The 15,573-nt window shown below is 48.0% G+C and overlaps 1 protein-coding gene across 2 annotated transcripts in view; it reads right to left on the minus strand.

Annotated features, from left to right (window-relative positions):
- Positions 1–14,277, minus strand: part of Eepd1 (endonuclease/exonuclease/phosphatase family domain containing 1) — a 102,656-nt gene extending 88,379 nt beyond the window's left edge. Inside the window, exons 1-2 of one of the 2 annotated variants that reach the window (XM_013521285.1) lie at positions 14,127–14,277; positions 12,619–13,668 (exon numbers count right to left, since the gene is read on the minus strand). In XM_013521285.1, the coding sequence (XP_013376739.1) occupies positions 12,619–13,496 (878 nt within the window). In that variant the 5' untranslated portion in view covers positions 13,497–13,668; positions 14,127–14,277. The remainder of the gene's footprint in view (positions 1–12,618; positions 13,669–14,126) is intronic. The other variant, XM_005397768.2, reaches the window with a different exon arrangement.
- Between the last annotated feature and the right edge of the window lie 1,296 nt (positions 14,278–15,573).

A 15,573-nucleotide genomic window follows, 5' to 3' on the forward strand; every position in this document is an offset into this window, starting at 1 on the left:
CTATGTTGAAAGATGACAGGGTCCCAAGAAGCGGAGTTTAAAGACCCAGCTCTTCACAGCCGGGTTCAAAGGAAGATGAACACACAGGTAACTTCATCTGTGGTGGCTTTGGCAATGTCCTATGGCACGTGCTTCTTTAAAGATCTTTCCTGGCCCGGGGATCTATGATTTGCAGATACTGTATGAAGCTCATTTTTCACTATAAATCCTGCCCTACACTGTGCATTACATTTTGGCTACATGTAAAAAGTGCTAACCTCCCACGCATAATATATAACTTAAACATGGAAATCAAGGCACTTCTCAAGGATGCGGTCAAAGCCCAGGTCAGGCACGGTGCTCCAGCCAGAGTCATGAAGCACACCAAGCAGAATGCCCAGGTGGGAATCCACTTCTATACGATGTTGGGCACTTTTTCCTAATACAAAGAAATTATTCCACATGCTGTCTCTGTAGAATGATTCCATGACTCCAAGGGGCAGGAAGGAGGAGGACAAGAAGATGAAAGGTAGTCAGCAGTAGGAGCTTTTATTTCCAGCTTGGAAACAAGATTGAAAGCAGCCCACCCAGATCCAAACAGATATTTCTCCAAAGAAGGAAAACAAATGGCCAATAAACACACAAGAAGATGTCAATCATCGTTACTCATTAGGGAAATGGAATTCAGTCACTTAATGGGAAACCTCTCAGCCCCTACTAGAATGGCAATAATAAAAAAGACAATAACAAGTGCTGGTGAGGTTTATGGGAGAAACAGGAGCCTTTATACACTGCTGATGGAAATGTAAAATGGTGTGAGTATTCTGGAACATACCCTGGAAGTTCTTCAAAATGTTAAACACCATCTGACCATTTGACCCAGCAACTCCATCTCAGGTATAAATTCAAGGGTAATGGAAATGAATGACCATATAAAAACATGTACACAAATATTTATTAAAGCATTATTCATAATAGCAAGAAAGTAAAAACAACTAAAATATCTACCAACTGATGAAGTGGTAAAGAAAATAGGGTCCATCTATATAGTGAAAGATTATTCAGCCATCAAGAGAAAAAGATATATAATACATGTTTATGAGTGAGAACATTATGCTACATGAAAGAAGCCTCACATAAAAGCGCACATATTGTATAATTCCATTTATTTGAAATGCCTAGGATAGGCAAGTAGATTCATGGCTTCCTGGAGGCAGAGGGTGAAAAGTGCCTGCTAATGGTTATTTGGTCTCTTCTTTTGGTCGAGGGAGATGTTCTGGAATTAGATAAAGGCAATAGTTGCATGAGTCTATGAGCTCACTAAAAATCACTGAATTTTACACTATAAGGGGTGAGTTGTACGGCCAGGAAACCATACTTCAGTTAAAAAATAATTCAGCTCTTCAGTAGCCCAGCACTCATGACCTCACTGGATGGTAGGGTTGGGCGATTCCCTCCAGTGCTAGCTGAACCCACTGCAGGGCAGCACATCTGAGAGACAGGGTCTGTCCCTAGTAAACCCCAACTCTTCATACTTTCTAATTAGAGAAATGTGCCTCTCTTCATTCCCAGCTTTATAGATCTGCAACCTTTGTATCCAAAAGTGCTGAGGCAGGAGGATCACAAGTTCAAGGCCAGCCTGAGGAGCTCAGCAAGATCCAGTCTTAAAGATATTTTCAAAAAAGGGCTAGGGATGCAGCTGAGTGGCAGAGTGCTTTCCTAGCAGGTACAAGGCCCTGGATTAAATCCCCAGCACTTCAAGTTAACAACAACAACAACAATAATAATAATAATTTAAACATAAGAACAAGTGTTTTGGTCAGGTTAATTTTGCCTCTTCCACATTCACTTAAGTTGACTTCCTGCAAGTTTACTTAAATTCTTTAAGATGCACTTCCTTGCCTGTAAATTGGACATGCTGCACCCTCCTCTCTGGGTCACCTGAGTGAAGTAAATGCTCAATAAATGTAAGCAGTCACCTATTCTTTTCAGAGGTTTGTGCTGCTGTGATGAAACTGTGCTCCCTGTATATGGTCCCTGCCCTTGTGACACTCACAGGGCAGATGCCATGAATGAGCAATCACAGGAGAGTGACCGCTGTGGTTAGGGGTATATAGGGAGAGAGGCCCCAGGGTTAGGTGCCTCATAACAGATGTCAGAGAAAGCCAACTTGAGCTGGCTTCACATGGTCCCTGAATGGTCTATGAATCTCACCTTTCTGCAATAGTTCTAGAGGACACCAAGCCCTAAATAGTAGACAGGCACTAGATCCCTACCTTAAAGGGTTTGACAAACTCAAGTGTCAATACTGCCTGTAGCCAAGGGCAAATGTGGGGTGCTGGAAGAACAGCTCGCACTGGCAATTGTGGTGGACAGAAGTGCAGGGGAAATGCATCCCAGCTCTTCAGAGCCGGACCATATGCACTGTGGCCTCCTAAGAAAGCTGCTCTTCTTGTCAGACAGGAAAGTCCCCCGCCCCAGGAACTTAGAGATAGCTTTCTCTAGCCTTTATCTGTGAAATGAGCACTTCAAAATTATCTCTCCAGGAAAATCTCAGGGGAGTATGTTCCTCCCAAACAGCCAAAAAGGAACCCCTTGGGCAAGCCTTCCTAAATTATCTTGCTCTAGGTTGCCCTGTGTCCCCTAAAAATGTGTATGTTGAAGTCTTAACCTCTAGTACCTCAGAATGTCACTGTATTTGGAGGCAGGGTCTTTAAAGAGGTAATTAAGGTAAAAGGAGGGTGTTAGGGTGGCCTTAATCCAGTATGGCTGGTGTCTTACAGGAAGAGGAAATTTGAATGCAGACAAGTAGAGGAAAGACCACATGAAGACACAAGAAGATGAATGCTATGGTCAGAGGTCTCATCTAAACTTCAGGGCAAGAAGCCTCTGGAAAAACCCTACACTGGACCTCTTGCTCAGAACTATGAGACAATAAATTTTCACTGTTTAAGCCATGCAATCTATGGTACATCACAAAGGAAAATGCTAATTAGTCCTGGTGTTAAATAAAAGTAAAAACTCATTGTTATTTCACCATTTTTATCCCTGAAAGGTCTAAGGGATTTTCCAAAGAGATCTGAGACAATGCAGTAATGGACTCTTAACTTTATAACTAGTTACACTTTCCAGTGGATTTTTTTTTTTAAAGAAAATGATGGTGGGTCAATAACAACCTGCAGTTACCGCCAGGGCATGCAATATACGTATATGGCAGATAGCATCTCTAAACTAAATAACTCAAGTACAGGTACTAGTATCTTAAAAGCACAACAGATGTTCTCTGAGCCAATCTCTACTCAAGGGACCCACTGTACTATTCCCCACCCCTTTGTAAAACATTCTGCAGGAGGCCTGTGCACACTGAGTACCCCCCCAGTTGGATCTGGGTGCACAAGGTCATGAAGCCTTCTACCCGACATCAACAGCGCCTGTTTCTGGACGGTTAACATCAGTTATACACGTTACTATGGTTTCCCAAAACATGAGAACAACTGATGAACAGGAAGTGTGAGCAGAAAGAGAAGTTGTTTCTAAGAAAACAAAGATGAATGTCTACAAAGTTTTTATAAAGCAAGTTGTGTAAGAAACTACAGTCAAAATAGGTGTGAGCAAGACAACTGTAAAAGTCCTATAAGTCATAAAAATATGACACCCTGCACCCAGTTTGCTTTGCAAATAGCCTTGCTCTACTTTGAAGAAACGAACTAGAGCAAACACACATTCACACACACAATGATATAATTATATATTTGTACATTTAGGAAAGATCATGACCAAGGGAATGTAAATCAAGTGGGTTAAGTAAACTGGGTGTGGTGGCACAAGTTTGTAATCTCAATGTTCTGGAAGGCTGAGGCTGGAAGATTCCAAGTTTGAGCCCAACCTGGGCAGTCTAACAATTAGCAAAACCCTATCTCAAAATAATATATAAAGAAGTAGGGGGGAAGGGATTAGAGTCTACTATACAAGTTAGATGAAAAGTAAAACACAAAGATGCAGAAAAGCCCACTGAACTTACAGCAGCTTTTTATCAAAGGTTAGAGACTAACTGGTTGGACTGTAACTCAGGCTGTACCACATAAAAGCCACGTGACCCAAGGTAAAGTTCTCAGCTTCCCTGAGCCATCTCTCTATGTCTATAAGAAGGGACAGTCACAATCCTATAGGTGATACTGTTCAGCTCTGGAACACAGCCATTATCCAAGGTAAGTATCTGCTTTTGCTGCTTCTACCAACTGCACAGGAAAAGCTCAGCACCATCAGCTGGTGGGGCAGGACGTGACATATTTTACTGTTTAAAACAAGACCTCAAATTTTAAAAGACCAGGAATCATTTTGTAGAAAAGCCAACCAGTACAATGACATCATGACCTGAAACCTTCCACAAGGGAAGGAAGGACCCAAATCCACCGGCAGTTAGGTCCAAGACCACACCCAGTAACTTGGTATCACCGAACTTCTTACTTTTCCCCACTGAAGAAGAGAGATTTTAAAAGGAAAAGAAAAAGGAGGAAATAAGTCTGAATTTGAATAAATAAATACATTCTGGAGAAGTTTCCTTTGAACATGGTATTAGATCAATATTTTAAAAGACAATAATCCACCTGCAACCTCTCTCCATAAAAGATACCATGTTTTGAGCATTAGCTGAGAAAGACAAAATATCAGTTTAACCCTCCAGTTTTGGGCTGAGCAAACAAGATGCCAGGTTCCCAGAACTTCCAAACACAGGAGACTGTAACTGTGGCCAGGGGGGCAGTGTTCTTTTTGCAGCGTGCTCCATTTCAGGAGTTCACAGCAACTTTGAGATAAAACAATTGAAGGTTCAGCTTACCAGCTTAATCAGGTAATGGCAGAACCAAAATAGAAGACTCAGGAAACCGGGGCTGGTTGGAAGCATACAACAACTCAACATTAGTTGGAGAGCTGCAGCCAGTACAGCAGACCCAGGGTTTCTTTACACCGGGGTGTGGGAGAAGGATCCCAGTCTTCTCTTTACAATGACACATTTACTTTGAGGACAGCTGCTCCTGGCCACCTGAGCTCATGTCTGGCAGCTGTCAATCAAAATACTCCACTGAGAACTGTGGCTCTGTCACAGGAAGAGGGTTAGTATAGGTCTTACTCTGACTTGGTCTTAAACATCCAGCAGGAAAGTATTGTATAACCAAAAAAGGGGAATAATTAATAATAATATAAAAACAAAAAAGGCTACATAGAAAAAGGGTCCTCCAAACACTGCACCAGCCCCTACTGGCTGTCTCCTGCTATACCTACACCTTAACTTACAGCTATGAGAAGTCATGAGTCCCAGGCCCAGTAAGTCTTCCAAAAACGTGCTTCTGCTTCTCCTAGTGTATTGATATTATGCTATTTTAATGTACTTTCAAGAACTCACAGGTAAAGATGTAACTTCTTGTACAGGTGTGTCTAGAGTATAAGAATGCCAATGTAAATATTCTAGCTGCTAACTTTTGTTACTTTTGTGGTATAATAGAAATTTTTGCTCTCCACTCCAGACTGTTTATATTCTACAAAACAGAGGCCAGATTCAAGGTTCTGAGTCCTGTAGGTAAGAAGTATAATGACACAATGATCACATGGAAACACAAATATCTTTATTTAGTGTATTCCTCAACTATTTTTATGATTAAAATATGAGAAAATTGGATTTCTTATTGAGAAAACAGGGACGAGTCTATAGGCTCCCAAACTCCACCTATTCATTTCAGTAAACACCTCAAAACTAATAAAAGTTAATACCAAAGATAACAGGTTTATGCCAAATACTGCCTAATTTTGCCTGGTTAACATTATCCTCTTTTTCAGAGTACCAAAGGATGATCACTCACTCAACAACACTGCCCCTCCAAAAAAAAAAAAAAAAAAAACAGAAAAAAACATAAAACAAAACAAACAACAGAATCCATCTTCCTAAGTCTCTTTCAGGTCAGCCAAGTGAGGCCTGGCTAGGCAGTCAGCACTCCCTCAGCGTGAAGCAGCCATAAGATGATAAATCTTTGGCTCCTCTGTATCTCTTAAGAGTAAGGGATCAAAGTCTGGGGGAAGAATGAGGTAGGATAGAAAAAATAAAAATAGAAAGGAGACAGGGAAAACCATAATTTAAAAACTGTACTTTTGGAGCCGAGTGTGGTGGCGCACACCTGTAATCCCAGCACCCAGGAAGCTGAGGCCAGAGGATCATCGGGAGTTTGAGACCAGCCTGGACTACAAAGTGAGCTGAAGGCCAGCCTGAACTGTATAGGGAGACCTTGTCTAAAAAGAAAAAAAAAAACTGTACTTTTAAGAAGACTGCATTTTCAGGACATAAAGTTACCCAAAACTGTTCACACTGACACTCCCTAGGTTTCTAGGACCACCATACCCAATATCCCTTAAAAATACTATAAGCCCATAAATTGTTTTAGTTAATAAAGTGAAAGGCAGAAACCTGACCTTAAGATAGAGAAACAGATTTGAAAATTTCTAAGAATGTTTTCAGGCAAAACATCTTAGTTCACCCATCTTTTTTTCTTTTTTAAATAGGATCCAGGCCTTTCTCCTGTAAAATGAGCCATTATCTTTCTACCATCCCCTTTCTCCTGTAAACCAGGCCCAAACTTTCCAGAGATTCACAAATTCCACAGAATTCTACTGCCACAAACACATAAATATCCCTAGCTCCAGACTGTAATGCCCCTCTCTCTATTTCTTTAAGTGTATACTTTTAAAAGTTCTGCCTAATAAATCCCTTTATGCCTCTTTTAAAAAGTGGATTAGTGTTGGTGAGTTACTAAATGTTTGTGGAGGTCCAGCAGCCTGTTGGTGAGAGCCTGGTACTTCCACCGCATTTCCTGGGTATGTTAATGTGAGCTGTACACAGACCACAATGTCTATGATGAGCAATCCATCATTTTATTAGTGAAATGCATCATTTTCTTTGCTAGTGGCAGAGATTATTATTAGGAAACTCTGAGATAAAACCGTCTGCCTCATAAGCAAGGTGTCTGCTTTTGGATATCACAGCTGATAAGCCTGATTGGGGGCCCTGCTTGGACCCTACTCCTGAGCCAGATATGTGTGTGTCTATATGCTCCTGATCTCAGGCCCTTCACTCTGTGCAGACCAACCCAACCTGGCCACTTCCCTTGTCCTCCCCCATCCTCCCGGCCGAGGCCCAGGTCTCCACACACCTGAAGAGCCACACAGACAGGTACCTGGCTCCAGAGCTGTGCCCCTTTCAGCAAGGTTCTCTTCCTTCCATTACCACGCATCACCTGGCAGGTACCTGGTGAATAGGTATCTGCCTGACCCAGGGCAGGTATCCCTGTGCCTCTGACCTCATCAGCAGTGTGCAGAGCAGGTGCTTAGTAACAGGGAACAGAACTGACATCACATCTTCTGATAAAGTCACCTAGAGTCCCAAGTACAACCTTGTTCTCCAAGCCACAGATGATAAAAAGTCTATGTGGCCTTGTCAGATGCCCCATCTGTGCAGAAGACATATCAGAGCCGCTTACTCTACCTGCTTAGGACCCAAGACCCCATACTTGTCGGGCCCAGCAGGACAGCAGGGAAGGCAAGGTCAGCTGGGTCAGCCCGTAGTGTCTTAAATGCCTCGGAGACTTCAAGGGACCTCAGGGCACTTCAGACAGGCCGCTGCCTAATCCGCATACCCTCTCATACACAGGCAAGTATGCAGTTTCACCTCTAGACAGGCCCCTCTCTTGCCTCGGTAACACTTCTGAGTCCTGTGCAAAGCTACCACATGCAACTCCACGCGACTCTCTGCAATTCTATGCAGGAATCCAGCTTCTGCCTCTATCCCTCTGTGGCCCCATCTGCTATTACACAAGAGGCCTGGTGGCCCTAAAGAGCAGGACCTGCCTCTTTCTATACTCAGGCCCTGCCATTCCAGGCCTTGGCCTCAGAGTTGGGCCAGGCCCTCACAGGCCTCTCACGCTGTGCCTGTCCATATGGCTCTACTCACCACCAGTGGCCAGAACAGGCCCTACCTGACCCCTCTTATGTAAGCAGGTTTCTCTGCAGTGCCCCTCCATTGTGCTAGCAGGACTCATCCCCACTCAGAGCCATTTATCTGCTTGCAGGCCTGTCTGTCTCCCACCTAGAATGGAAGCCAGAAGACCACAGCCTCAGCCTGTTCACCATTCTGTTCCCAGAGCTGGACACACACACTGGTGTGAGAAGGCTCCCAAAAGTGTTATATGAAAGAATGAACAGTAAAGGAATGGATAAACCCTGGGGGAACCAACACAATCAAACCTCCACAGTCAGAACCAAAATGGGCCTAACTTTGTTGAAAAAGCAAAGTACATAAGTCCTTTCTGTTTAGTGCAATAAAGCCGCTGTGGAGCCTGCCCGGGGCTCCCTTTCATACACAGCCCCTCCTAGGAAGCCACAGCAGTCTTACTGCTGACTACCTTTCTCTTTGGAACCAACCCACAGCTCTTTGGCTCAAAAAGCCGGAACTCCACCTTGGAGTTGAGCCCAAGGTTGCAGACTCACAGTTGAGGGCAGGGTGGAAGGGGCCTGACACCCCCTGGATGCCTGGCCATGAGCCCCATCCTCTGCAAGGACAAACACAGGAAGAGAGCAGAGGCCTCCAGAGCCCAGGGTGGTCCCTGGAGTCTAGGTGAACCCCTCCTTTCCCGAGGCCCTGACAGCTGGCCAGCCCAGGACCCTACATGGAGGAAACGGTGGGCGGGCGCCAGGCTGCCTGGGTCAGAAACAGGACACGGAGTTTGGGAAAAGGCAGGCCCAGTCCCAGATGTGAAATCGGGCAGATGCCTGGCTTCAAATCACGGCTCCCACATTTGACGGTTCCAAATGTCATGTGAGGAGATTTAATCCCTCTGGGCCTTGGTTTTCACAGGTATCCTAATTCACCATTTCTGCTTTAAGAGGATTACTGAGTATTTTGTTTCCAGGTGTCACATCTGGCTGTGTCTGTCTATCCTTCAGTTGTGGAGATGAGCCTGTTACTCATATGGGGAAAATACAACCTGATATCATCGTGCTCTGTTACTTAGCTCAATAAAACCTGGCTGACCAGGCTGTTCTGAGGCCAGGCCATATCAATGGACCCACACATACTTGATTCCATAACTGGGCCATGCTGACTTTAGCTTGTACATGTACGCAGCTGACATTCAACACATATTTTTCAATGAATAAGTCCAACGCTGTGTCTAGACTGATCCCACTCATCAAGTCTGATAAACCAGCATCTCTTTTCTTCACAACCAGGGCATGTAGCCAGGCACTAATGGACCTTATGCTTTGATACTGCAGCTGTGGCAGAAAAGCAGATTTAAACTAAAGTTAATGACTTTGACACAGGAGTTTCCTCCCAACATAGGCTGTGGGGAAAATGAGCTGGTAGGTGGTTAAATCTCCTTTTTTTTTTTTCTTTTGAGATTGTCATTTCCTTCATGGAGTAGACTTTCAGTGTCCAAAGGGTCTTGTCAAAATAGAATAATTATTCAGCAAAAAAAGTTTTAAAAAGTCTTCATTCCATGTGTGCACCATCGTGATGTTTTGCAAGGATAATCAGCAAAAGCATTCTTCTTTCTGTCTTGCTCCACAAACACTGAACAAGGAAGAACACTGCCTAAGACTGAGGTTTGGCAGAAGAATCTGATGAAACCTATTAGTTCTGTGCTACCAACACAGTGTTCCTGAGGGCTCCTGGTGACTCTATAATTACCTAGCTCTATGCTGTTCTACCTCAGGCTTCACAGGCAAAACACACCATCCACCAAAGCAGCGGCCTCTTGGGGCAAGAAGAGACTTCAGCTGTCCACCCACACTGGTACCCTTTAGCCTAAGAAAAGTCACCTGCTAAAGCAAACTCGCAGAAAGGACAACTAGGAATGGCTATTCCCTTTGCAAAACTATCTAAGGGTTGCTTTAAAATACTTTTACAATGGACTAAGAAACTGATTGGCACGTGATTTGGCAAGTGGCCTTGATTCAGTGGGGGCTGGGACATCTACCCCAGGGGTAGGACAGAGATGCTGCACTTACCAATCACGACGTGCTTGCAACACACATGGGTCTAAGGTTAGAAGGTCTAGGTCCTCATCCCAGCTGAGTCACTAATGAGCTGTGTTTCAGACACGAGTCACTGCCTTCTTTGCTTTTTATTTTTTTCAGGCAGAGTTGGAGAATCATTAATAAAAGCAATTATTATCTACTTCCCAGAAGTAAGGGAGAAATCAAATGGGTGTGAAAGTTGTGAGAAAATGCAAAGGCACATCCAGAAGTCAGGGACTTTTTCTATTATGTGTACACATGTGTCAAATAAGAACCCTGTGGAAAATCACCTGTATCCATTCTTGCTCATACTAAATTATTTCCTCCTGCTAATAAAAGGAACAGCTAGAATGTAAGAGATGTCTGTGGATCAGGATAAGTGCACAGCTCTTGGAGAACGGTCACTGGTGTCTGTCACCAAGGACCTGAGATCCACTCTATGACAGCTTTTGGTGCCTTAAGACAGCCACACAGGCAAATGCACCCACCCACCCCAGCTCTGTGGGGGATCAGACCTTACGCCTACTACTTCCTGTGTGCCAGGCACTAACAGTGTGCTAGGAGTGCCCAGGATACTGACTGCACTGTGAACAGGTACACGGAGCTTGTGAGGACATGATGGGGCCGGAGGTCACCTTTCCAGTACCTACAGGTGGCCCCTTCTACATGCTGCTAGAGTTGAGTGAGCTTTTCCTAGTCTTGCCTGAGACAGCAGTGAAACATCTTCAACAAATCATCACTTCTCTTGGAAATCCATAGAAAAAAAGCTGGGCAAACCCACACTAGACAAGAGTGCTTAGAGCTCCACTCCGTGAACCCCTAGCGGCCCCATCTCTGTGGTGCAGAGTGAGGCCAGCCGCTTCAGCCTTCTGGGTTGCTGAGGCCACAGGTGTGCACCAGTCCACTGGGTTCTCAGCCTCCTGTTTTCTATCCTTCCCATTCACATGTCCTAGAACCTGAATAAGCCTCTCCCACCCTGACCAGCAAGAACATCACAGAATTGAGCTTTAGGGACAATCAGAACCATCCAGGAGGGTGTAAAAGTACATGGAACACTAAGTCACTGGCCTTGCAAGGCAGCACAGAGGGAGGGGCTTTAACAAGAACCCCAGAGGAGCCATGATCGCCCAACTCCTTGCACAGTGGCTTTCAAACTCCAGTGTGTATCTAAAGCCCCTGGAGAGGTGTTAAACACAGGAACCGGAGTTTCTGAATTAGCAGCTGATGGTGCTGGTCCAGGAGCCATGCTTGAGAAAACACCAACAAAATGAACAGGCAAGGGCTGCCTGGGTTGTCACTTCCACTAGGCAACTTCAGATCCGGATTCATCCCTCTTTACCCCAAACTGAGCCTTGAGAAGACGCCTACTAGGAGGTAGCTGTGTTCCTCACTGCCCTCCCCCTCTGACTCATTCACCCATGCTGCTGTGGATAAGGACTATAATCAAGTCATTTCTGATACATGTGGCCAGAACTAAGTCCCCGGGCACAAGTGTGTGGGTGTGCACAAGATGGGTTTGCGGGAGTGAATTAGGGGGCCAAGCTGAAAACCCAGCAGTTCAGGAAGAACACTCCCCGGCTCCTTGGTCCAGTTCTTTGACCCAGTGTGCAGTCCTTCTCTCAGTGACAGGAGCGTGTCACTGGGACAGTGCCAGGGAAACGCTGTGACCTGCTTTTCTCCTCGCTAATTTGTCCTGATGATCTACCACAATGCACTGTGATTTCCCACTGAGAGCTCACTTCATGTCATCAAATTGTCACCCAGCCAGCCTCACCAGCCACCCAGTACAGAGGACAACAGTGAGTGGCCGCAACCACAGCACCTCTGGTGGGTGTCAGGGCAAAATTCCTCCAAATTAGGATCAGAGGATTTCTGACCTGCAAGGAGCGGATACAAATACTCCTTTCCTTCCCAAAGTTAATTACATTATAGCGCACACTGTTTTTCCAACAGCAGGAGTTCCTGCCACGACACAGTGTTTTGTTTTATGGGGAATTAACGGAAGTTCCTACAGAGACCAGTGTTGTGAACAATGTAAACACTCTCAGATAACAGCGTATCCTACAGTCTCTCCTTGATTCAAGTGAGGAAATCTGGCTGGTTTTGGGCTTTTCTAGCTATGGTCCGAAGAGGTAACACTGAAACCCAACTTAAGGTTAAGTAAGGAGAAAGCAATTCTTTCACAGCACTTTGGTAAATATAGATGGTGTATGAATTTGCAAATACCTTGTCTTATGGATAACTTTGTGCACACAAATAGGCGTATTTGGTGGAACAAATACGATTTTTTTCATTCCACTAATTAAAAAAAATCTGATTACTTCTTTCTCACATGCAAACTGTGCACCAGTTCCCAGGCTGAGTCCCTGCCTGTATGAACCCCATGGAATTCTGTAAATCAAACAACATCCTCCGGAGCGGTGCCACCAACCTCCACTTAGCCCAAACTAAGGTCCATCTCAGACACACCACATTTACAATATGTGCTTTAAGTCCTAACAGCTGTGCTCAGAAAATCACAGAGCAGAAAGACAGCCCACCCTCAGGTGACAATACTGGCCCTACTGGCTCTGAACTCACCTGTTTTCCAAGAGTGTCATGCACACCACCTCTCGCACACCGGGGTTGTTGGCCTTCTCCACAGAGCAGCCCTGCAAGTTCCAGGTGGCCAGCCTCAGCACTGGCTGCCCATCCCTCGTGCCACCAAAGGCCTCCACTGAGGGCCGTGTGGAGATGATCTGCGTGGGCCCCCCTGGTGGCAGGTCCAAGTCCTCACTCTGCAGGCTCAGTGAGGTGGGGCTGGGGTGAGGCTTGGCAGTGAAGGTCAGGCCCCCGTTGGTGTGGGTGGATGGGGGCCTGGACCGCTCGGCAAACACCTGGTGCCGTATCCTGTCCAGAAAGGCAGCGTTGATACCATCCATCCTCACCAGGTCCTCTATACTTCGGAAGGGGCCGTGCTCCCGGCGGTAGTCCACGATGCTGAGAGCCATCTTCTCTGTGAGGCCTCGAACACTCATTAGCTGGGCCTGGGTGGCCGTGTTGATGTTGACACGGGGCGTGAGGGGCACGGCAGTGGCCAGGTGATGAGGCTGCTGCTCAGCCAGCAGGTCCCGCCGCAGGGAGCTGGGAGAGTGCTGCACAGAGCTGCCCTTGCTGCTCACGCAGATCTCAAACTTGACCTGCTCCAGTTTGGTGGCACCCACGCCACTGACCAGTGCCAGGTCCTCTACCTTCTTGAAGCCCCCAATGTACTCTCTGTACTCCACAATGCTGTGGGCCACGGCCCGGGTCACCCCAGGCAGGGTCATCAGCTCTTCCTCTGTGGCCGTGTTGATGTTGAGCCGCTCCTGGTTCACCAGGATATTGCTGAAGTTGCAGGCTGCGCTGAACTTGCGGCTGTGGGACAGGTCAGAAGGGTCCCTGGGGATGGAGCGGTGGCAGCCCAGGGTGCTCCCCATGGTCAGCCAAGATTAGGGCCAGGAAGGTGTCCCCACCACAGGGAAGAGGCCTGCAAGAGCTTATTAGGTCAGAAGAATGGCAGATGCGGAGCTTAGGGGCTGATGAGGTTGCTGCAGACAAACACCAACTCTCCCATGCCTCGAGTATCCAAACCACCTTTCCCCAGGCCACCTAGGGAAGAGAGAAACACACAAATCCTTTGAACCGATCGTCTGCCACTAGCGCTCCCCGTACATGCTGGAGTTTGGAGTTCGAGCCCAGGACCTGCAGTGGCCCGACAGCGCAGACACACAGAGGCTAAGTAGTCCCCCTGGGGTCCTGGGGAGGCCTCGCGGCTCACTAACCCCAGCCCCTCTTCCGCCCCGGCACATCATAGAGCAGGGCGCATCCCGGGAACTCTAGCCCGCGGAATGGGCCTCCGAGGGGCTCAGGGTCGCGCCCCCTCTCGGCTCTCCAAAGGTCCGTCCCACTCCGCGCGCCCCGGGGACTGCGCGGGCCGAGTCTCAGCCTTGCCTGCAGGACAGATGCGGCGTCGCTCCCCAGGTAGGAGAAAGGCGGCCGCCCAAACTGCGCCGAGTCTGCCCACCGCGCCTACCCAGGCGAAAGGACCCGCACCCAACTGAGCTTACCCAGGCGAAAGGGCCTACACTAAACTCGGCGCAAGGTCCAAGGGAGCGCGTCCCGACCCCACGCCTGCGCCCGGGCTCGTCGCGGTGTCAAAGCCGGAGTCCCAGCCACAGACCGCGCCGCCGCGTGGCCACGCCTCCGCCCCGGCCACGCCTCCGCCCCGGCCACGCCTCCGCCCCGGCCACGCCTCCGCCCCGGCCACGCCTCCGCCCCGGCCACGCCTCCGCCCCGGCCACGCCCCTGTAACTCCCGAGGCTCGGGAGCCGAGTCCGGGGACGGAGGGCGTGGCCAGGACGGACGCCCGGGCGTGGAGAGAACCCGAGAGCGTGGGGGCGGGGCTCTGGGGCGCGGGAGGTGGAGCCTCGGAGCGCGGGGTGGAGCCAGGGAGCGTGGGGGTGGAGAGGGAGCGCAGGAACGTGGGGGCGGGGCTGGGGCTGCAGGAGGCAGGACCCGGGCGCGCGCGGGGCGGGGTGAAGAGCGAACTGGACAGTGCGGGCCGCGGCATGGGAGGCGGGGCCGGGACGTGCGAGGGTGGAGAAGGACAGGGCTTGCGGGGAAGGGCGGGGCTTTGAGGGCTGAGGCTCGGGGCCCTGAGGAGGCGGGGCCCTGAGGAGGCGGGGCTCTGAGAAACCTGGGTTCAAGGCCCAGCTGCGCTGCGCGCTGGTTTTGCAGCGTCTCCCCAGGCTAGCTCTGCCTCGCTGCTGTTCGTCCGTCTGCGGGGCACGGACAAAGGCCAAGAAGCCCCCTTTTCGAAGGGCTTTGGTGTCTACCACTCCAGGACCCGAAGGTTCCAGAGAGGCTCGCACTTCTCAGGGGTTCAAATAGATCTTTGGTAGGACTGCTTGTGTCAACAAGGGTTCTGAGTCAATAAGGGCATATTTTTCTACGTATGAAATCTAATTATTAAAAGGAAAGAAATGCTGTTGAGAAATGCAGGCTGCTTCCCCTGTTTTTGGATCACGTTGCAAAATGATAATTTAGTTAAAGATTAAAGAGCCTGCCACTCTGGAGTGGATACCTGGAGCTGGAGTATTCGATTAAACAAACCCTGCGGTAATGCCTACCGTTAAATACTTTGACCCCGGGCATTTAGCGTCCTCTGAAACAGTAGATCCAAACTATGTGACCAGTGCCCCTGCTCTGAATTTCAGAAGCTAAGGGTGGCAAAAGCAACTCACAGGGAAGGTACAAGCCAGACAACCCAGGCTTGGAAAATGCTACGGCCTTCCTGAGGCACAGTCCCCTGCTACAGGTATTAGGACCCTCATAATTCCAAGGGACAGTGACGCAAGTCAGACTAGCTCTGACATAAGACAGGTATTTCCTGGCTCCCTGGGGCAAAGTTAAGGAACAAGCATGGCTGCAGGCAGCTCTGCAGATGTCCTCAGGCATCGCCTCACTCCCTAAGCCACGCTCCACCTGCCTCTCTGTTGACTTGGTTTTCAGGGA

This window comes from Chinchilla lanigera, unplaced genomic scaffold (assembly GCF_000276665.1).
Source record: "Chinchilla lanigera isolate Chin_1 unplaced genomic scaffold, ChiLan1.0 scaffold00059, whole genome shotgun sequence".
In the NCBI taxonomy this organism is placed as follows: domain Eukaryota; kingdom Metazoa; phylum Chordata; class Mammalia; order Rodentia; family Chinchillidae; genus Chinchilla; species Chinchilla lanigera.